This window comes from Leptodactylus fuscus, chromosome 6, assembly GCF_031893055.1.
Source record: "Leptodactylus fuscus isolate aLepFus1 chromosome 6, aLepFus1.hap2, whole genome shotgun sequence".
Lineage (NCBI taxonomy): Eukaryota > Metazoa > Chordata > Amphibia > Anura > Leptodactylidae > Leptodactylus > Leptodactylus fuscus.
The window spans coordinates 91,582,695-91,607,174 of NC_134270.1; the positions used below are offsets into that span (position 1 = coordinate 91,582,695).

At 41.0% G+C, this 24,480-nt stretch overlaps 1 protein-coding gene across 5 annotated transcripts in view; it reads left to right on the forward strand.

Moving 5' to 3' along the window:
- The window catches only part of ZMYND8 (zinc finger MYND-type containing 8), a 106,077-nt gene that overhangs the window by 64,981 nt on the left and 16,616 nt on the right, over nt 1-24,480 (forward strand). For 3 of the 5 annotated variants that reach the window (XM_075276760.1, XM_075276764.1, XM_075276759.1), the window contains exons 12-16: nt 2,245-2,726; nt 7,124-7,264; nt 21,350-21,502; nt 21,596-22,108; nt 22,592-22,978. In XM_075276760.1, coding sequence (XP_075132861.1) covers nt 2,245-2,726; nt 7,124-7,264; nt 21,350-21,502; nt 21,596-22,108; nt 22,592-22,978 — 1,676 coding nt within the window. The remainder of the gene's footprint in view (nt 1-2,244; nt 2,727-7,123; nt 7,265-21,349; nt 21,503-21,595; nt 22,109-22,591; nt 22,979-24,480) is intronic. The other 2 variants (XM_075276762.1, XM_075276763.1) reach the window with 2 other exon arrangements.

Below are 24,480 nucleotides of genomic sequence, written 5' to 3' on the forward strand. Positions count from 1 at the left end.
AGAAAGTACTTGAGGGATGTAGTTTCTCTAATGGTTTCACTCTTGGGGGGTTTCCTGGCACCTGAAAACTATTCCAGCAAAATCTGCCCTTCGACCTTGTACCCATACAGCTGTTTACGACTACAAATGGGGTATTGCCGTGTTCTGGAGCAATTGTTTAACAAACTGTGTGGGGCTTTCTCTCCTTTAATCCCTTGTGAAAATTAAAACTAGTCATAAAGTGACGTTTTAGTAAATTTTAATGTACACATCCAAATGTTTATAAAATCTATGAAAAGCTGTGCAGTGCAAATGCTCACTATACCCCTTGACAAATTCTGTAAGCAGAATAGTTTGCAAAATGGGGTCTCTCTGGGGAGAAGTTGATGTGACGTCATAACTGCAGTAGCACGGCAGAGGAGACAGCTGGCCCAGTGCAAAAACAGGGCAAGGGATGCAGGAAAGGATAAATGACATTTTATTTTTTAATAACTACCCTGTTGTCTCCATACAACAGGAGCTGGAGCTAACACCCGCTCCTGATGCCGCCGGTGCTGGCAAACATGGCAAATCTCTATTGATCGCGGCATCTTAAGGGTTATACAGCGGTGATTAGTGTATTCACCGTCCCCACTGTTGCAGCGGGAGCCTGGCTTTCAGATACAGCCCGGCTCCCATGGTGATCGCACGGACTCTGCTTCTGAGCCCCTGCGATCACCATCACGTACATGCACGTAACTGCATTCTCCCACGTACATGTACATGAGAAGGCTTTATGGGGTTAATCCCGAGCAACCCATTTAGTAATGCCCCCTAACATAAAAATAGACCAAAGGCTAAGGCCCCACATAGTTGACTGCAACAAAAAGCATTGCGGGAAAATCTGCAGTGCAGTGTCACAGAAAGTAAACTTCTGATGACTTTCTGCTTCCATTAAAAACCTTTAGTGAACTACGGCTTTTCCATAGGTATAATTGACCTGCTGCGATTTCCAAAACCGCGACTGTTCTTCTTTACCATACATTTTGACTGTAATACAATTTAAATTGCTTCTTGTCTTTGCCCCTTTTGTCCTCTGCTCAGGACCCTTTTCTAGAAGGTCACGTTCCTCAGCCTGTGCCCACTTTTCCTCCTAACGAAGTTTCTGCATGACACGTCAATGAGAACCTAATCCTCCGTTCTCATCTGCAGCTGATATCGCTGTATCTACACATCTTTCTGACTATTACATAGTCCTTCCAGTGTACTGACGCCTTGTTCGTGATCTTTGATGGGCTTTTCAGCCTACATATCTGGCATTGTTCATTTCTTTTAGGTGACTGCTCATTCCAGAAAGGATTTTGAGGCAGAATGGGTAGTATGGTTGGTTCTTTCTTGTTTTTTACCTATCCTCTGTCAGAGGGGTAAGGTCTGCATAAGCAAAGGCCTGCCTATGCCTGTAGTGCTGCGTATTCGAGTGCGATCAATAAGAAAAGAATTTTACAAAGTAGAAAAATCCAGTTTTTCTCTGTAGGGTATAATAAAAGCTGTATTGATTTTAACACAGCTGAGATTCCTTGCAGACTTTTTGAGGCATGACTATTGTCATTCTATGGCAATATATTGATGTATTACTTGTTACTTTCTAACATATGTTTGTGGAATAATTATAAATGAAAATAAGACCTAAGGGTGCATTCACACTGAGTAAACGCTAGCTTATTCTGAACGTAAAACACGTTCAGAATAAGCGGCGTCTAAAGCAGCTCCATTCATTTCTATGGGAGCGGGGATACGAGCGCTCCCCATAGAAATGAATGGGCTGCTTCTTTCACTCCGTGCAGTCCCATTGAAGTGAATGGGGAGTGCCGGCGTGTACGCTCCGGCATGAGCAGAGCTTGCCGTATACGCCGGCACTCCCCATTCACTTCAATGGGACTGCACGGAGTGAAAGAAGCAGCCCATTCATTTCTATGGAGAGCGCTCGTATCCCCGCTCCCATAGAAATGAATGGAGCTGCTTTAGACGCCGCTTATTCTGAACGTGTTTTACGTTCAGAATAAGCTAGCGTTTACTCAGTGTGAATGCACCCTAAGAGTGAAAAAAAAACCTGTTGTAATATGGATGAAATTCACAGGGGAGTGTGCTGTTTATTTTCTAATGATTGTAATGCACTTTTTTTTTTTCTTTTTTTTTTAAATTTCTGGAACTACCGTTGTATATTTATGTCCTTCTCTGATACATATACTGTTGCTATGACGCTAAATCATTGTAAATTTCTACCAGGGCCTGGGTTCCAATGAACAATTGCTACCTCATGTCAAAAGAAATCCCCTTTTCTGTAAAAAAAACTAAGAGCATTTTCAACAGTGCAATGCAGGAGATGGAAGTGTATGTGGAAAACATTCGCAAAAGGTTTGGCGTATTTAACTATGCTCCCTTCCGGACACCTTACACACCTAACAACCAATACCAAATGCTGCTTGACACCACTAATCCAAGCGCTGGGACTGCAAAGACAGACAAACAGGAAAAGATCAAGCTAAACTTTGATATGACAGCCTCCCCGAAAATTTTGATGAGCAAACCGGTATTAAATAGCAGTGGAGGACGAAGGATTTCATTGTCCGACATGCCACGCTCTCCAATGAGCACAAATTCCTCTGTGCACACTGGTTCTGATGCAGAACCAGATGCTGAGAAGAAAGTTGCATCCAGCCACTACAGTGCAAGTGAAGAGTCCATGGACTTTATAGATAAAAGTACAGGTGAGTGAAAAGCTTACAAATTATCTACTCTGACCTCACTGACGGTAATCTGTAGAGTTCTGCCTTTTTTTTTTTTTTCTTTTTTTTTTATAAATAACATTTTAGACAATAGACATTTAAAAAATAGTATTGCCATATTTTGTCTCCCATAAATTTTTTTTATTGGTTCCATTGTGAGGTAAATACTATTTTGATCATTTTCTATTCCATATTTATTTATGACATGTATTACATTTTATTAGTTTAGGCACATGCAGCAATGCCTAACCTTTATATTTTTTGATGAAAAATTGGGAAGGGGTGGTGATTTCTAATTCTTTTGGGATTGTTTATACAGTACAGACCAAAAGTTTGGACACACCTTCTCATTCAAAGAGTTTTCTGAATTTTCATGAGTATGAATATAGTAGATTCACACTGAAGGCATCAAAACTATGAATTAACACATGGAATTATATACTTAACAAAGAAGTGTGAAACAACTGAAAATATGTCTTATATTCTAGGTTCTTCAAAGTAGCCACCTTTTGCTTTGATTACTGCTTTGCACACTCTTGGCATTCTCTTGATGAGCTTCAAGAGGTAGTCACCGGAAATGGTTTTCACTTCACAAGTGTGCCCTGTCCGGTTTAATAAGTGGGATTTCTTGACTTACAAATGGGGTTGGGACCATCAGTTGTGTTGTGCAGAAGTCAGGTGGATACTCAGCTGACAGTCCTACTGAATAGACCGTTAGAATTTGTATTATGGCAAGAAAAAAGCAGCTAAGTAAAGTAAAACAAGTGGCCATCATTACTTTTAGAAATGAAGGTCAGTCAGTCTGAAAAAAGGGAGAAAACTTTGAAAGTGTCCCCAAGTGCAGTTGCAAAAATCATCAAGCGCCACAAAGAAACTGGCTCACATGAGGACCGCCCCAGGAAAGGAAGACCAAGAGTCACCTCTCTTAGAAATACCGTTTTTTACCGGTATGCAAATGAGTTCTCTGCACAGTGTGCACACTCGTCTATGGACGAGCATAGGGAGGGGGCGTTCCTCCCCGCTCACACTCTACAGCGCGATAGGCACTGCTGTGGAGAAGGACGTACCTGACTGACTGTCAGAAACGCCCTTCTGACTATAAAGTGCTACAGTACTGGGACCAATAGCGCTTTACCCGGGGCACAGATCAGGAAAGCCAATCGTGCGCTGAATTCAGCGCACTGTCGGATTTCCAGCAGTATATAGAACTGCCTGTGCCCAATCTGATGAAAGGTCCTCTTTAACCCCTTGTGAATGTGCAAATTCTAGGACTAAACGAAAATATTAGTAAAATAAAATCAAATGTGTAAATTTTACCTCCTTTTTGTCTTAATTCCAGTTAAGCACTTTTAGGGCCGAAATACTTGATATATGTTGTTTTGGCTTATTTAAGGGGTGCAGTTTTGAAAATGGGGTGATTTATGGGGGTTTGTAATACAAGGGTCTTTCAAAACTCCTTCATAACTGGATTAGTCCCTTAAAAAATGGGTTTTGGAAATTTCTTGAAAATTCTAAATAATCCGTAAAAAATAAAAGGGTGACTAAAGTTTGATGCCAACATAAAGCAGAGATCTGGGACATATGCACATCATTTCAAACTTTATAGAATGCATATTTTTCAAAATTTCCACCAAATTTCCTATTTTTCATAATTAAACACAAAACATATCAACCAAAATTTACTACTAGTATGAAGTACAATGTGTTACGAGAAAACAATATCAAAATCACTTTGGTAAGTTAAAGCATTTCAAAGTTATTGCCACATAAAGTGACACATCGGTTTTGAAAAATCGAGATTGGTCAGGAAGTCAAAAAGTGCCATCGGTGGGAAGAGGTTAAGATTGAAGCTCTCAGGTAATGTAACAATTTAGATGTTGTGGTTGCCTTTAAGCAGTGGAGGTTGGCACACTCGGCACTGTCACCACCTGCTGCATATGGAGTGGGCTCTGCTTCTGAGTAGCATCTTTACCACTCCCCCAGTGTTTCACCAATTAGATAAACATCTCACAGAATTTATAATTAAAATTAAGTTATTATAATTCTCCTCCTCCCCACATTCTCTTACTATCTCTTTCCCCCAGTATATTTACCCCTCCCCCACATTTAATCTCCACCAGTATTAGTTAGTCCTTCCTCCACGTGTCATTTCTCTGCTTCTGTATTTTTTTAGCTCTCCCCTCTGCAGGATCCCCCCCCCTACCGCCATCTCTCATCTCCCACAGCATCTATCCACTCAGTACAGAAGGCTCATGTCTTACTTTATCATTGGTACTATAATGCATTTAGATTTGCAGTACAGTCCTGCTCCACTTCCAGCATGAGTGATCAGAAGCTCATACTCCCCAGCTCTCCAGGCTCCTGTAAAATGTGAGATGATGCAGGCCTCCTCGGAGCAGTATGTACAGGAGCCTACAGAACCTGGGCTGTGAGCTGATGAACTTTACTATAGGAAGAGCCGTATGAAGATCATCAAGAAAGAGGTCCCATCATTTCTGCCGTTTAGCCGTCTGCAAATGTCAGTGACATAATGGGCAGAACAGAGTCATGTGGTGGAGATAGAACTGCAATAAACAGCACCTCCTCCTATACTTTTTATAAGGGAGTGATTTGGGAGCTGGCCTCTTAAAGGAGTATTCCAATGAACATAACCATTTTTATATTTGTAGATAATTAAAAGTTAAACATTTTTGTAAATATAAGTAATTCAACATTTTGCAGAGTTTTGAAGATTTTTGTAAAAATATCTTTTGATCACAGTCTTGTGGTCTTGATCGGTTGCCAATGAATACGACCATGAATGTAAGATCTTTCTAAGGCCAGAAAATCAGCAATGAGTTCCTTATTGTGGCCAGGACATCTTCTCATACATGAATTGTCCCTGCCTGATAAACACAGCTACAATAAGGAAATCATGGCTTGTTTTTTTTTTTTTTTTAAATGCAGATTGCGAGCCCCATATAGGGATCACAATCACAATGTACTTCTTTTTTTTTTTTTTTCCCTATCAGTTTTTGCGTGGATTTCCTCCCATTCTACAAACACGGGCAGAACATACAAACTCCTTGTAGATGTTGTTCCTGGCGGGATCCAAACCCAGGACTCCAGCGCTGCAAGGCTAACCACTCGGCCACCATGTTGCCCCATCATGACTTGGTTTTTGACAAGTCCCAGACCATATAAAGTTTCTGCATTTGTGGCTGTATCCATTGGCAACCGATCAAGGCAACAGACTGTGACCACTAAGATAGTGGAGAAAATTTTTAAAACTCAGCAGAATTTTTAACTACTAATATTTGCAAAAATTTTAACTTTTAATTATCTACAAATATAAATGATTATATTCATGGGAATACCCCTTTAAGGTTCTGCCTCCACTGCTAAAGAAGCAGCAGCAGCGAGGTACAGTAGGGACACAAAAGTTCTGCCCACTGAAAGAAGCTTATCTCCCCTGATAACAGATATTACCCCAATATCTCCCTTTGCCTTCCATTATGTACTTTTAAGCCAATGAAATTTTTTTATATCGTTTAAAGGGGCTCTATCAGTAGATTTTCCGTTTTTGAGATAAACATATGCCTGAATAACCTTTAAAAAGACTATTGAGGTGCTGCTAATCATTTTTTAACTCCCCCCGTTTTTCTGAATTACCGTAAAAATGTATATGTAAATCAGTCCCACAGTGCACGGTGGGTATTCCGTGCACCCCCCACATCATACCTTGTTCACACCCTCCTCTCTTCTTTGATGTCCTCCTCCTTGCGATTCACCGTCTCCAGCCCGGCGGTTTTTATCAAAATCTCACGCATGCGCAGTAGCACTTCTACGCACACTCCTGCACCATTTTTGTGCAGAGAACATCGGCCGGGCTGGAGGCGGTTAATCGCGCGGAGGTGGACTTCAAAGAAGAGAGGAGCGCGTGAACAGGCTATGACACGGTGGTTGCACGGAACGCCCACTGTGCACGGTAGGACTGATTTATATATAGATTTTTACGGTATTTCAGAAAAACGTGTGGGGGGGGAGGTTTCAAAAACTATGTAACTATGTACTAATACTTTACGTTTGAAATACTTTTATACCTTTTTTTGTTACTTATTATTTTTACAATTGTTGTTAGCCATGGGGGAGGGGTTAATTTAAAATGTTTGTTTTTCTTTTATAGGAATAAATCGAGTACTGTAGTGTAGGTACCCATAATCTGTTGTTACTACTTGGCTGCTTCCATTCTATGTTCTGAAGTGCAGCCCTGGGGACATTGGCCTATCTAGTATTAAATATTTTGTCCCTCCCAGCTGGAGTTTGTTCTTTACAATTTAGATGGAATGTGATTATATTAAGATATTAACAGTATTTTTATCTGTGTATTCATTTTACAGCTTCTCCTGTATCGATAAAAACGGGACATGGCGGCAGCATATCAGGCAGTCCTAAACCTTTCTCTCCACAATCCTCTACACCAGTATCATGTAAGATTGAGAGGAACAGCAGCACAGGCAGCATCCTTAACCTTAACCTTGGTCAGTGACTATAAGTAGGCCTTTATATTTGTAATATTATTGTTATAATAATTATTAACAACACAGCCTGGTAACTGGAATTATGAATGTCTTTAATTTATTATATTAACTTGATAGGCAAACTCATGTATGTTCAGCTTCCTGGGCTGGAAGAAAACTCTGATGTCGTCCTTGCAGGCGTTGGCCACGTGGGTGTTCATTCCCCGTTTCTAGAACATGCACTCCCAGATAGCTGACTTGGTTATTTGGGAGTGCATGTTCTAGAAGTGGGGAATGTGAACACCCACATATCATATTAACTTGTTATATACCAGAAAAAACAGGAGTCAGAAGGAGTGCTACAACACTGTTTGTTTACTAACTGCAGTGTGATAACTTTTTGTGCTGTGATATCCTATTAAAGAAGACAACATAAGCTATTAAAAACCCTCTGAAAGGTTTGACTCAGCACAGTGCCACAGTATTAACGCAGTATGAGTCATGTCATGAGCGTTTCGAATAGCACGCACCCATAGGAATGAATGGACGTAGCCAGCACACAGGGGGTTAAGCGGCCGGCCGCCGGCAAGGTCTGCGTGCTGGCCGGCTCCATTCATTCCTATGGGTGCGTGCTATTTGAAACGGCCGTTTCGAACAGTGTTCGCTCATCTCTAATGTTAACCATTGCTACATTTGTATATCTCCTTAGGGAGATGTTGCCTATGTAGACTACCTGATGGTATGTAGATTCTAACAAACCATGCATTCTCTACTAGGAATTGTGGGAAAGTAATATGCAAATAATTTGTCCTTGATGGAAAAAGGAAAACTCTTTCGTGCCACCTTTTGGTAGTTCCCTATAGATAAATTCTTGGAGTTCTGTCACACTTAGAGACATTGTTTGGGAATGAAGCCAAACCAGAACGGAAGAACAACCATTTTGCAAATAGATGCTTTGGAGTTATTGCCCCTAAGCAGGGATCTTAACTGGGTTACAGAGGTCATAGTGCATTTTCCTTTTTCCATCCTTTTCCAGAATTACTATTAGAGCATACAAGTTTTGACTGTATATATGATAAGGCAGTCTGCATAGGCGACATCCATCTCCCCACTGAGATGTAGTACCCCTTCTGACCCATGTCTATGATCTCTAACCCAGCCAGTCCAGCATACTGCTTCACTCTGATGGTCACTGATCAATAACACTGAAACTCCTATATATGGGTGGATTTCTCTTACTTTTGGAAAAGGTGTTCTGGTTTGACTTTATTACCAGGTAATGTCTCTAGGTTTCCTAGAAAACCCAGACATTTATCTATAGGGAGAAACTTTAAGTAAAAAAAGCATGCAGGGAAAATCTGAAAGGATACAAAGTTTAATGGTCTAAATACCAAAAAAATTACAATTGTAATGCCAGCACTATTAATCTCTTTATTAGTCATTGAACTCTAGTATATATTACTAATTAGTAAGAAAAAAAATGTCATGAATGTACCTTTTCCTTCCATCATTAATTCCATGGTACTGCATATTGGAGGTTTATATAAATTACACAAAATATGCAAAAAATATACAAAACAAATACAATACTAATAGAGAAGAGCGAACAGCGTTAGATCGAATTGGTATTCGAACAAATATCAGGCTGTTTGATTCCAATCGAATACCACGCAGCAAACGCACTAAAAATTCGTATCCCCTTCCACCTTCCCTGGCGCTCAGCGCACAGCTGAACTCTGCTACACCTGAGATCCAACCAAAATGGAGACTGCTGTGGACCGATCTTAGACTCCGCCTCCTCCGGCAGAACCAGCATTGATTGGCCGAATGCTGTACACTGTATGGCATTCAGCCAATCAACGCTGGTCAATGCATTCCTGTGGGAAAAAGAGAGCATGCCTCAAAAACTCTCCCACAGACATTAGTGAGTAGGCTTCAGACTATTGCTGTCTATTGCCATGACTATACTGTAAAGTATATCACTAAATGCTGTTAACCCTTAAAAGGTGCAAGGTACTTTGGACGTTAAAAGGTTTATGCAGGACTTGGAAACATGGCAGCTTTCTTCTTCTCAGGAAGTGACATCATGTCCGTTGATCACATGGCCATGCTGCGTCTCCGTCCCATTTATTTTAATGAGATGGAGATGTGGCATTGTTATGTGACCCACGGAGATTATGGCCCTTCCTGACAAGAAGAAAGCAGCCATGTTTTCAAGCCATGCACAACCCCTTTAGTACTTGCCAATGTTTTTCATATTTTCTCCGCCTTTTATTTAAAAAAAAATCTGTTCACATAGTTATATGAGCGCTTATTCATTGCATGAGGAGTTGTAACTTTCATTGGGCACCGTTTTAGGGTACATATTATCTGTGTGAAAAATAAACTACAGTGCTGTCATTAATTTTTACTTTTTGCATTTAAAATGGCTTGTCAGCTCGGTCCGGCAGATCATTACGTTTCTGCCCATATGCATTGAGTTTGTTTTACTGCTTTTACTACTTAAAACTTCATTTTTTGAAAATGGATGATTTCTCTGGATGACCATAAAGTTTTTTTTGTGTTTGCTATTTTTTTTGTTGGAACTGTGTCAGAGCTCTTTATTGGTACAAATTTTTGGTATGAGTAGCTTTTTTGATAGTGGATGGCAAAGTGACCAATTGCTTTTTAGATAATATGGCCGGGGATACCAAATTGTTTACTTTTTGTTTACATTATTCATTTTGTAAATTACCGTATTTTTCGGACTATAATCAATCTCTGGCTTCGCTCCAGGTATATGCTGTGTCTTGTGTGTGTACATGTTCTGTCTTATGTGTGTGCATGTATGTTTATAAACACACCTATACACACACAGGTACGTACATACATACATACATACTTACATACATACAACCAGAAGACAGAACCTGTATGTGTAGGTATATATACAAGAGGTTGTATATACCGTATTTTTCGGACTATAAGACGCACCTAGGTTTTAGAGGAGGAAAATAGGGAAAAAAAAATTTTGAAGCAAAAAAATGGTAAAATATTTAATATATGGGAGTTGTAGTTTTGCAACAGCTGCAAGGCCACATTGACAGGTGACCCTGCAGCTCTACGGGGATGCATAGAGTGTTTTTTTTGCGGGGCCAGCTGTACTTTTTAGTTATACCATTTTGGGGAATATCTATATATCTATATATATATATATAATTTTTTTTTTTTTTTTTTTCCCTAGGGACAGGAGGTGTTTTAGAACTTTTATTTATATTTTTAAAGCTTTTTTTTTTTTTTTTTTTTTTTTTTTTTTTACTATTTTATTCCCCCCCGGGGGCTTGAACCTGCGGTCACTTGATTGCAAGTCCCATAGACGTCCCATTGCCGTCTATGGGACATTCTGTCTATTAGTATTACGGCTGGTCATAGACCCAGCCGCAATACTAATATAGCAATGACAGGCCTGGGAGCCTCATTAGGCTCCCGGCTCTCACCCGAACAGGTCGGCTCCTGCGATATCGCCGCGCAGGAGCCGGCCTGCAACTTCACAGGTACGGGGCCGGTGGGGACCGGCCCCGGGGGAGAAGGGGCCACCGATACTGACCCGGCATCCGCTGTACTAGAGAGGCGGATGCCGGGGAGGGATAGACGCTGGCACAGGTGCCGGGCCTGAGACATCGCTGCGCTCCACTGTCCTGCATGAAGCCAGCGGCGGGGGGACGGAGGAGCGGAATAGCATCACTTCTCCCGCTGCTGGCTTCATGCAGGGCAGAGGAGCGCAGCGATGTCTCAGGCCCCGGCATCTATCCCTTGCCAGCATCCGTCTCTCTAGTACAGCGGATGCCAGGCGCCACATTCGGACTATAAGACGGACCCTTCTTTTCCCCCCAAATTTTGGGGAAAAAAAGTGCGTCTTAGTTAGTTAGTTTTTAACATATTTTATATTTTATTTTTTTTATACTTTTTTTGTATACTTTTGAAACACTCTTTTTAACATCTTATCCCACAAGGGGAATCGAACCCCGGATCCACTAATCCCCAGTGTAATGTGATACAATGAAGTATAAGAGGGGCTGATTACTTAAAACAAAATAGTTTTTATATATACTATTGCACATAAAATATTAAAATTTAATTTTCTAGTTCTTCTGATTACAGATTTACTCATTTATATAGTTTCTGAGCAAAAACATTGTAAGGATAGAATAGGATAACAAATATTAGATAAATGTGTGGAGGTGTAGAACAATGTGATCCTTTTAATGTGATAAGCAGTTGGGTATTTATCTAATTGTCCAGGTTAGTATTCCAGAGCACCGGATTAGCTCGAGAAATGTCTTGGTGATGGGGGTGTTCGGATAAAAGAGGATACAGAAGTCTAAGGTCATTGGCAGAATGTAGAGGATGGTTAGGGTGGTAGACAGCGACAAGAAGGAGATGTAGGCAGGTTCACGACTATGAATATATTTATGAGCGAGTGTTATAATTTTATGTTGTATTCTGTGTTGGATTTGCAACCAGCGCACCGGCAGGTATAAAGATGGGTACTTCTTTGTACCGGTTTGGCAGGAAGATCAGTCTCACGGCTGCATTCAGGACAGATTGAATCCCATTTAGAAGAGAGTTGCAGTTGTGACAGTGAGGGTTTTTGATGTCTTCGGTGTAATAAGTAAGACCACAGACTGAAATGGAGATATCGGGTTTGGGTGGGTTGGAATTTATTTTTGAATTATTTCGTTTCAGATAAAGATAAGACATGAATGATGTTGGAGACAGCAGATTGACAGTCACTGATCTTCTGTAGTAGTGCTGGGGTTATGTCTTTGCGTGAGGTATATAGTTGGATGTCATCACCACAAATCTGCTCATGTTTTGTTCAATAGGGGCTGTGTAGAAAGAGTAGAGGATGGGGCCTAGGACCGAGCCTTGAGGAACCCCAACAGCAACGGGAAGAGGAGAAGAAATAGCATCAGTGAATGATACTCTAAATGAACGGTCCAAAAGATAGTAAGAAAACAAAGAGGTAGCGGTATCCCTGTGGCCAATTGAGTGGAGCATAGTGAGGAGGAGTTGGAGGTCTATGGTGTCAAATGTTGTTGGGAGACCCAGAAAAATAAGTGAATAGTTTCCTTTACATTTAGCCATCAGGAGATCATGGGTGACTTTTGTAAGAGCAGGCAATTTTGTTTGCAGGAGTGCTGATGCCTACAGAAGTGAGCCTCCTCACTCCAAAATCCCTTAGATCCATGATGGCGAACCTATGACACGGGTACCAGAGGTGGCACTCAGAGTCCTCTCTGCCATTTTTGCTTTGCGCGCCGCGGGAAATTTAGCCCCACCCACTGTTATGTTGACTCCGCCCACTCATTAATTTTCCATTTGCCCGCACACTGTATAATCCTCCTACAGTCACCCGTAAATTATATGTCCCCCTCCGTCTCTCCCCTAGCTTCATATACACCCTTCATCTGCCCCCAGATTCATGTCCCCTCCATCTCTGCCCCCAGATTCATGTCCCCACATTTCTGCCCACAGATTCATGTCCCCCCATTTCTGCCCACAGATTCATGTCCCCCCATTTCTGCCCACAGATTCATGTCCCCCCATCTCCATACCTCCCAACTTTTGAAGAACTAAAAGAGGGACAAAATGTGTGGCAGCCTAAGTGTCTGCCCCCCCCCCCCCCCTGCCATTTTTGCTTTGCGCGCCGCAGCAAATTTAGCCCCGCCCACTTTTGTGTTGACTCCACCCACTTGTTAATTTTTCATGTGCCCGCACACAGTATAATCCTCCTACAGTCACCCGTAAATTATATGTCCCCCCTCTATCTCTCCCCCAGTTTCATATACACCCTTCATCTGCCCCCAGTTTCATGTCCCCCTTCCATCTCTGCCCCTAGATTCATGTCCCCACATCTCTGCCCCGTTTCATGTCCCCTCCATCTCTGCCCCCAGATTCATGTCCCCCATCTCTGCCCCCAGATTCATGTCCCTCCATCTCTGCCCCCAGATTCATGTCCCCACAGTGTCATGCCGTCCCCTACTTCATCTGCCCCAGTGTCATTCCGTCTTCTCTTTCATCTGCCCCCAGATTCACGTTCCACCTCCACAAACTTACCTTCTCCTCCGCTCCCTCGCCGCTCTCTGCGCGTCTCTCTCGCTGACACATATGCGGCTGAAGCGAGGAGCTGACCTGTGTCAGCTCCTCGCTTCGCCGCTGCCGCCTCTCTTGCTGACGCTGACATGTATGCGGCTGAAGCGAGGAGCTGACCTGTGTCAGCTCCTCACTTCGCCGCTGCCGGCTCTCTCGCTGACACATATGCGGCTGAGCCGGGTTCCGGCTCAGCCGCATATGTGTCACCGAGAGAGACGGCAGCAGCGAAGTGAGGAGCTGACACAGGTCAGCTCCCGCTTCAGCCGTGTATGTGCTCAACTCAGATCTGCGTCCTCTGGACGCAGATCTGAGTTGAAACAGGACATACAATGACTGCTGCCGGCGCCAGGGGGCCCGGGCCCCCCCCCATTTTAAAATTTGGCCAGGCCCCTGACGCCAGTAGCAGTAGTACTGGCCTATCGGCGGCCCTGCTTGCGCCTCACAGTTCTCCACACTGGGGAACGATATCTTGCAACCCAAGATAGTGAATTAATGGAAACATTTGATTAACATTATTTGGGAGCTTTGTGTCCCTTGTGAAGAGCCATTTTATCACCATATAGTAACATTTTCCATAACACTGAAATTTTAGACCGTTTACCATGGAACAGTCCCCAAGGTGAAAAAGGATGAGACGGACCAGAATCTGTTTTGTATTTACCTATTTGTGTATTTTGCCTAGTTGAAAATACAGTATTACTCCAAATATGCATCTTACTTGCTAACCTATAAATTGAATTACAGGGGTTTCTTCCCTTCTGTTTACATTTTTAAAAGGTTCTCTCCAGTCAAAGAGAACAAAGAAAGCATGTAAAACAAATCAAATCAGTTTTATCAAATAACATTGATATAGCATTGAAAAAGGTAACTCTGCCACTTCCGGCTCCAGATTGGAGGCCCGTTTTTTGCTTAGTACCGCATTAAGAAACTTACACTTGCAATGGGGTGTCCATCATTCAGGACAGCTGTGGGACCTAAATGATTTAGAGATCGTCTTCTAAAACCGCAATTGCCTTGGGACACCTGCGGACCCCATACACTATAATGGGGTTTGTTGGGTTTCTGCCATATCTATATTGAAACTGGTGAAGAGAAAAGTCCTCTGTGCAGGAATTTTCTCTTTTCCGATTTTAGGCGGAGTCTGTCCTACAGAGACTCAAACACAGATGTGAACCTAGCCTTACTCTTGCTTATTTTGTACCCAAAGAAGTCCCAAACTCCTGCACAACCCTCAATAGCAAGTGCAGTTCAGGGGTCTCAAAAGAAACAATTGGGTCAGCGGCAACTATTCCAATCTCTTCCCTTTCTTAATAAAAATCTTAATACTTGACAATTTTGATGCAGCAGGGTGTCTCCTAGTTAAGGGTTCAATCAACAGATCTAATAGCAGGAGTATTTGGGGAAAGAGGACCAGGTGGGGTTGCCCCCTTTCAGAGGGCTAAGGATATCAGTCTGCTCCTTTTGGATTTTTTATACTTTGATCACAAAAAGTTCAAATATGGGCCCTCCAAACAGCATGTGGGTCCAGGATTTGAAACTGCCATGTCAAAGACAAATTGTCAAATGTTTAGCTGCCTTTGATTCTGGTGCCACTGACATGGTCAACTCATTGACCACCACCAAGATTTTATTAGTATTCATATTCCTGGAACACCCCCAATCGGACCCTGCTTGTTGAAAAGAGAAGAAGGAAGAACTCTTGTCAACCTGTTTGCCAGTATTTTTGGCAAAATGTTTATATTTATATCAATAAGAAAGAGGATGTGTGTTGGCAAGTTCTTTACTCTAATTTAGCCACCCCTTCAGAAATGCTTTCTCACCTGATATTAAGTATGTCTGTCTTTCAAGTTAAATAAATAAAAAAAAAAATATTAAAGTTTGTAAGGAAAGGTCCCAGGTCATCCTTTTATAATCTAATAAATGGCTCTAGATGGCACATCCAGGCCCAACACCTTAACCACGGTGCCAACTTCATAACTTTCCCTACTATGTTCCTATAGGAGTGTTCAGACTTCTGGAGATAATTTAGGGATATCTATATTATTATGGTGTATTTCCCCCTTGGTTCGATCTGATACAGTTTTGGTATACAGTTTCCTGAAATATTGTACAAAAACACCCTCCATGTCTTTTGAGTAGAAATGCACATTACAATTGATATCTTTTATTGATAAAATATTAGATATTAGATGTTCCCATGTGACTCTTAGCCCGTATAGCCAAATACCTTCCAGGGTGGGTACCATTTTCCATAGTATATACTCAAAAGGGGCTCACTGTAGACTTCAAGCCTCCCTCGTGTCCTTTATTGACTTGTTTCTCCACAATCCACATGATGCTGTGTTGAGGCATCATAGGATTGATGGCACAGCACAGAGAAATATAAGTGTCAAGACTGTTTCTGATCAGGAGAGAGGAGAAGCTGAAATGTAGGGGTATGAGGGCAGTATATGTGGAAAATAGCCTGCAGAATGACAGACAATCAGGTGAGGAGTGCGAGGATGGAAAAAAGTTTTGTCTGGAGTGCCTATTCATCAATGGAGGACGAGAATGCTTGTTCTAAGCAGCGAGCACTTTTTGCATTTCAACATGCATTCTTGTCCTGAGGATTATATGTATTGGTACTAGCTGACACCTTCCTGTATCACCCGTGAGCTCATGTTTGTCTTCATCTAAGGGTTTTCCGCTGTCCTACTCTGTCAAACAAAAAAAAAAAATATAGTTTGTACAATACAACAAAATACAATACAAAAATACAATACAATACAAAAATAAATTGCCAAATCTTCAGGTCAAAACTGACTGTGACAGGAAGGAATATAACTGTGTGAGGGTATATTAGAATACACCCTAGATTTAGGATTACGAGGGAAAAGATACCAGAAGTGAGCCAATCATAGAGACTACTGGAAAAATTGGGAATTTTCATCATCTGCTGTGCATTCATGTCTGGGTGAAACTAATGCTCTCCACACCCTTTCATAAATTCTTTTAGGGGTGCAGTTATAAAATTGGTATCCCTCCATAAGGGATTCCACTACACTGGTACCTCGGGCTCTGCAAATGTGACATGGCGTTTAAAAACGAAACAATTTAAATCTGCACTCCAAAAGACACATAGCACTCCTTCGCTTCTGTGTACTGCTATGTGCACCCAAACAGCACTTTATGACCTCATGTATGACACTATTGCACCCTGAATAAAGTATTTAATGTAAACTGCTGGAGCACAGATACAAATGGTTTGTTTTTTGGATGCCATACCACTTTTGCAGAGTCCATGAAATGTCAGTAAAGTAGAATCCATTGACACGTCACCCATTTTGAAAACCATACTCCTGTAGGATTTTTTTCAGGTGTACAGTGAACGTTTTTAAAGCCAGATATGTCTCTCTTCATCCTGAGCCCTGCCATGTACCCATACAGCAGTTTACGACCACATATGTGGTAATTTCTGTGTTCATGATAAATTGTGTAACAAACTGTGGGGTGTTTTTTCTCCTTTAACCCCTTTTGATATTGAAAAATTTGTGGATAAAATCATGTTTTAGTAATTGACTGTTTAAATTTAATGAAGAAGACGTCATTATCATTACGGATGAATTTACTGGTCTTGCACCTTCCACAACAAAAGGTACCTGTAGGGCGGTTACTGTCCAACCAGGAAGTAGTTGGTCTCGGGGGGAATGAGACGACTGTGTACCAGATGATCTTCAAGGTTTTGTCCTCTCCAATAAGTGTTGGAGGGACTCAGGTTAATGAGGTCTCACAAAGCCAGGTCCTGTTTCAGGTATCTCAGAAAAGTGTGAAGAACTGGTGAGAGGTGTGTATGATGCAATAGCTATTCATTACAATTACTCAGAAGAGGGCGAGGAAATTCCAAAGCATCTTTCCAGGTGTCAATACTGGTAATTAAACTTATCCATGAACTAGCAAAGTTGTTGAGAGATGACCTTCATCAATGATGGCTATGGACAAATCCAAAAAGGGGATACATTCGGTTTCAAATAAGGCTGTGAAACTCAAATTAAGATGGTTAGCGTTTAAGGTCTGAGTAAATTCCTGGAATAAGTAAGACAAGCTTGATTACAGAATCAAGATATCGGCAATGTAACTTAACCAAAGAAGGATGAGGGACATCTATTTCTCACATGATTCAGTGAATACATGGTGCTCCTCCACCCCAAAAAGATTTTAGCATAAGTGAGGGTAGTGGGAGTCCTCATAGCGTTCCCCGCTGCTTGTGGATGAAGCACCAGTTGAACAGAAAGCATTTGTGTGTCAACAAAAACTCCACAAGTGACAACACAAAGTCATTGTTAGAATACAGATATGTCCCCCATGTCTTTAAAAAAAAAAATATCTTCCAGTTGTCTTTCTTTTTGTTTTTTTTCTGGGGAGATTCTGCATTTCACCTTGTATACACACACAGAAATACATACACTTTATTAGTAAGGTAATTGTTGGATGAAGAAAGTTGTACAAAGCTGAATTCACTTGTGTGCTGATATAATCAAAATTGGGAACTAACAACTCACTTTGCAATTGTCAACCAATGATGCCCCAAATGGGCTCGGTTGGAGGCATGGCTGGTAGAATGTTTAGGCCACACAGACTACTCATGGTAACATGAGTATTATTCTGCTTGGTTGAATAACTGCTCCCTTGGAAATTTGGAGAAATGGTCGTACCACAGTCACAACAACAAGCTGCTATTTTACCTGAAATAAATACTACAGGGGTCTTGTTACTGTGCCTTATGCCATCCTACACCTCATTCCCAGGGACTGGTGTGACACCTCTTCATGGCTTTGCCTATGTGGTCTTTAGACCAGTCTGCTAACATTGTGTAACAAAAGCAGGACTCCTTGCTGATTAAAATATCAAAGGGCTGACAATTTTCTACTTCAAAAATCAGTCTTAGACAGAAAAAAAATACATAAACTAAACCATGAACAGGGGTAAAGGACTCTGATCGCACAATGTGAACTATCGCTAGAGTCATCATCAAGGGCAGTACAGACATTGAAAAATAAAGTGTAAGTCTGTGTGTTTTGTGTGTTATATATAGATGGCGGGGATGGGGGTTGGGGGTCCATGTCACCTCAGATAACCCAGATTATATCATGTAATACACTATGGCCAATAAAAATCAGGTGATCAATATATGATTCATAAATAAAACTCGAAATATCAACCTATAAAGAAGGTGAAATTTAATGGACTTTAAGACCACCCGGGTTTATGGGCTGGAGCCTGTATATTCACTGCACTTCCTTGTGCCATAGCAGGTTATCACAGTCTGCTCTGTAAGTTGGTGGGTGTATATGCTTTATTGTCTAAAATGCAAACACATTTACATCACCATTTTGCTTGGTCCACATATGTTTTTACATTCTGTGCCTCTCTTCTATTCAACACATCTTCTACATGGTCTTTGTCTGAACTGACAAATTGTTTTACTCACGTAGTTAACCAGACATCGACTTGCGATAAGATAGACCACACTAGTAGTCTCAGTTCACAAAATCCCTAATCTCAAATGTTCATCCAGTACTGTCACTCCTAAAGGTATTGCCTTAATAAATGAACGTGCTCTGTATGATCCACACCTAAAAGTACCAGTACATTTATGGTCCAACCTAGTGCTTCCTGTTCGTATTAGTTCAATATGGCTCCTCTGTAGCCTATCACAAAGATTTTTTTTCCTCTCCTATAGGTGACTGACTGTTTCTCTGAGATCTATTGTGCGATCTCCAGATCAGACAGCATAATTTGCCAGCAGAACATAATAGGCACTGGGATGGGTATTTTTGGAGAAATTGCAATTCTGACACTGCACGTTAATTTCTGGAAAATAAATTAATGTAACACCCAGGGATAATGTTGCATTAAATGTTCAATACATACCTTGATACATTCTTTGAGGGGAGTTGTTTATAGAATGGAGTTACATATCAAAAGATTACGTTACTTGCCCTTCACAGGCTTTGCAAAAGCAACATGGCATCCAAAAATCACACTTTCTAAATCTATGCTCCAAAAGCCAATTGGCACTCCTCTTTGTTCCCTTCACTTCAGCAGTTTGTGTCCAAATATATGACATTAGGGGAAGTATAAAGTATCATATGGGTTTGTGTGTGTATATGTGTATATACATACACACCCTGTTTCTCCAAAAATAAGCCCTAGCTTGATTTTTTTCAGGGTTTTTGGAGTAGATTTGAAATATAAGCTCTACTCCAAAAATAAGCCATAGTTACAGTCAGTGTCTCCAGTGCTAGGTAATGTCACATGATGTCACTGACTTCACAGAGGCGAAGAATAGTTGTACTATAACTCCCAGCTGTCCTGGACCTCCCGACACGTCAGGGCAAAATCTGCTACAGAGTTCCGCCTCCTAATGGGTCTCACCTCCAGGCCACTACTATGCTGTGGGCTTGACAACCTACCGTACTTGACCAGACATCAGGTGCCACCCCTGCTCGCTCCCACAGACGTAGCCACTCCAGTACAGGACCTTCCCCTTAGCGTAAAGGAGAGGAGATGGAAAGGGCACAGTGCCACTGCCACACAAATTATTTAGAGACAGTGCCAGTAAGTTTAAGACCCACTGACACTGCACCATTAATTGTGAATGTAAGATAGTGTTAGGGTTACTAACCCTAACCATTTTACAAGATTCGTCCAGAACAATCAGAAAAGATTAATAAAGAAATATGACCCTGATTTATTTTCAGAGAAACACGGTGTATATCTACTCTATCTATCCATCTAGAAGAGAAAAAAATATCAGCACTCCATGTAAATTGAGCAACTAGTATTAACTTTTAATCCAAGACAGGCCTGTCATTACATTTAATAACAAAATTCATCAGTTGCTGAATTTATTTATTAGTGCTGCCATTTTTTCTCTTCTAAACATTGGGGGTTTTGCCATCATCTGTTTTGGATTTGCTCCCAAACTTTATTATTTTTCTATGTTGCTCTATCTATCTATCTATCTATCTATCTATCTATCTATCTATCTATCTATCTATCTATCTATCTATCATCTATCTGTCTGTCTATATACACAGAATTCTTTTTTTATTTCATTTTATTTTTTTATTTTCCCATTGATGTAGCTATATGAAAACTTTTTGCTGGATGAGATCTTTTTAATCCCTAGGCGATGTGCCGTAACAGCTGCAGCCTTTTTTTTTTTTTTTTAAGAAATATTGATTACGTTTACCACAAAAATGAAGTACAAATTGTTACCAAAAAAAAAGTCTTAAAATCAATTGTGTAAGTCAAAGCTTCTCAAGGTTATTGCCATATAAAGAAAACTGAGGCCTGATCCTTAAAGTACTTTTAGGCTGCGTCCCCAAGGGGTTAACAACACAATTTCGGAGTTGCTTTATGGCATTATTTGTAATACTTTAACTTATTTGCTGTTCACCATACAGCATAAGAAACATGTTATTTGTATTCTGTGGGTCAATATGATTATAAGCATACGAAATCTACATTTTTTACAGTTTTGCAAAATAAAATCCCATTTTGGGGAGGAAAAAAAAATGCTTTTGCATTGCCACCACCTGAGAGACATAATATTTTTATTTTTTCATTGATGGTAGAGGGAGCTTTTTGGGCTGGACAAGCTGTTTATTTTATTGGTACCATTATGGGGTATATACAACTTTTTTATTTATCAGTTTTATCGCATAGGCAGGTTTTTTTTTTGGAGGGGGGGTAAACCTTGTAATGTGTTAAAAGAACTTTTTGTTATTTGATTTGATTTCTCTGATCCTTGAACCTTTTTACATGTATTTATTTATTCCTGTGAACCATGGGAATCTTCCATTTGTGTTTTTTCCCAATAATCTTGGATACCTCTGCACCTGTCAGTTGAGTCTTTAAGGAGTTTAATTGAATTTGTGAATTTGCCACTTTTGACTGTATATTTTATAACCCTACTCCTGTTTTTAGATCGCAGTAAAGCAGAAATGGACTTGAAGGAGTTGAGTGAGTCTGTGCTTCAGCAGTCCACAGCGACCCCACTTATTTCTCCTAAGAGGCAGATCCGCAGCCGCTTCCAGCTCAATCTAGACAAAACCATTGAAAGTTGCAAAGCCCAATTAGGTATTTACCTAGATTTATTGTGCATGGAAAGCTTAAACTGTATGATATATGTACTGTATTTGTATTACTGATTTGTAATCTGCTTTAATCCAGGTATTAATGAGATTTCAGATGATGCCTATGCCACAGTAGAACACAGTGATTCTGAGGAATCTGAGAAGACTGATTCTAGTGACAGTGAATACGGGAGTGATGAGGAGTCAAAGTCAAAGAATGAGAAAGATGAAGAAGATAAGGAAAGTGTGAAGGAAAAAGAAACCTCCCCTTTATCCTCTGTAAAGAAAAAATCCAAGCCCTCAATCCCAGCAGAGACGAAAGATGAATCCAACACTGCAACAGCGGCAGGAGATAAAGTTGACTCCGTGGGTAAGGAGAAGCTGGGGTGCCCCGTAGACAAAGATGTTCCTGACAAAAGTAAATCCTTGCCACACTCTGCAAAAGAAAAATTGAAGGGAAAAGATGAGACCGACTCTCCCACTGTGCACCTTGGACTTGACTCTGACTCAGAAAGTGAGTTGGTCATTGATTTGGGTGAAGATAATTCGGGACGAGAAGGACGTAAAGCCAAAAAGGATGCTAAAATAATGGCAGCAAAACGCCCAGAAAGTATGTGTTGCAATGTATACTAAGTAAATAATATAGGAAAGCTGTAATGCTTGTTTGTGTAGGCTAGACTATTACTATATTAGTGTCCTATAATGCAGGAGGCTGCTCTGCTACATCCAGTTATACTATACAATAATTTAATATGCTACAGTATACTACATGAATTTACTGTACTTTAAATTTCTATACAATAACACTATACACACACATATACACATACAAACACACACTATATTATATTGTAATGTGCTTTATTTTATTGTAGTAAATTACATTATACCATGGTATACTACAGTTAACATCTTTCTCAACTCCTAGACTATGGTGAACTACATTTTACTGTAATATCTCTATTTCAGTATAGTGTACTGTATTCTGTATATTAAGCTGCTCTCCACTTTATGCTGTACCTTACGATTTAATATACTGCTTTGTGTTATATATTTTTTTTACCAGCAATATATTTTATTCTTTTTTGCACAGTAAAATCACCACCCCTGGTCAATGCCAGCAGCCAGGCAACAGTTGAGACCCCCATCATGACTCGGTCTGCATCCCAGGCTGCTCCCGCAGTAGGGGTAACAGTGACTACAAGTTCAGCATCAGCTGCAAGTACTCCAACTGCAGCCACCGGCAGCCCAGTGAAGAAGCAGAGACCGCTGCTCCCAAAGGAGACAGTTCCCACTGTGCAGAGAGTGGTGTGGAATTCTTCCAGTAAGTTTCAGACCTCTTCCCAGAAATGGCACATGCAGAAAGTTCAGAGGCAGCAGCAGCAGCAACAACAACAACAGCAGCAGCAGCAGCCAAGCACACCTGCGCCGTCACAGTCTCCACAAGGGACGAGATACCAGACACGGCAGGCTGTGAAAGGTATTGCATGCTGTTCACATCCCTGTCATGTCACTGTCCCTAAGACCAGTGTCTCATTTACCTCAGTCTGAGGGTCCCATTCAGTATCATTACCTTTACATTCCTCACCTTCCATCTAACAATCACAATTATCAGAGGGAGAAGACTGATTTGTATAAAGGAATTGGTATCTCCTCTGATTCGCAATACTAATATTTATTTGTGAAATTTACACTTGTTTCATGTAAAGCTATCTATACATTGTTTTTTGATTGGCATTGAGGCCCAGTGAGACCAAACTTTCTGCCTCATTGTGCATCAACCTTCAGCAGAATTAAAGAGGCAACCTCTCCCAAGCAACATTTATCACGTGTCCACAGGATAAGTGATTATATGTATGATCGTCAGTGGGAACCTCCACTGATCACTTCAGCAGAATCCCTGAGCCCAATTTTCCTCCTTACTTGGAGGAGTATGAATGGAGCAGTGATAATGCATGTGCACTAGGGTTCCATTCAAGACTGCATGTGTGACCACTACAGAGACCATGAAGTACAAATAAACTGGAGGCTTTCGACCTAGTGATAGAATAGGTGAAAAATGTATAGTCACTGCAGCCGCACCTGTGTTTTTTGATGTATAACACTTTCAAAGGGGTCATTTGCCAATTTAGGAAATCCTTGAATAATTTTGCAGTCTGCCTCATGTATGTATACACTAATCCAGTATTGAACAGAGTATGTGTTGACACTTGACAGTAGCCTTAAGGATCAGAAAAAGCTGTGATCCTGGTAGCATTATTATTATTATTATTATTATTTTAGAGCACCATTAATTCTATAGATCTGTGCATTTGAGGGTTTACGTACAAAATACGTACAATACTCACATAGTGACCAACTGCTATAGTGGAATAAAAGGTCCTAGCCTCAAGGTCTTAGGATCTATGAAGGAAGGGGAATAGAGACAGTAGATAATAGTAGAAGCTGGTCATCTGGTGGTGGTGTGAGTGTTAGCCGGATTATTGAAGGTTTTCCTGAAAAGCTGAATCTTCAGGGTCCTCTTAAAGGTTGTGATTTGGGGGACAGTCATATATATTGTGGTAACGAGCTCTGAAGTAAAAATTATACATGAAAAAGTTTTGTGTGAGGAGTGGATAAGATCAGAGTAAAGAAGGCAGTCTTGAGAGGATAGGAGATTACTTGTGGGTAGGTAGAGGAGGGTTAGGTCAGAGATGGATGGAAAAGACAAGTTGCGGATGATTTTGTATGTCAGTATTGGCATATTCACTGGGAGATGGGTAGCCAATGAAAGGATTTGTAAAAGAGGGGATGTGATCAATTAAGTGAGCAGCGAAGTGGAGGGTAGATTGAAGGGGATCTAAAGCTCTTGAGGGAAGGCCTAAGGGTCCGTTCGCACAGGCACAGAGGGGGCGGATTATGGCGCGTAATCCACGTCATAATCCGCCCCCTCACAATGGTGATCTAGGGAGACCGCCAGGATGTTTTTTTTTCCGTGAGCAG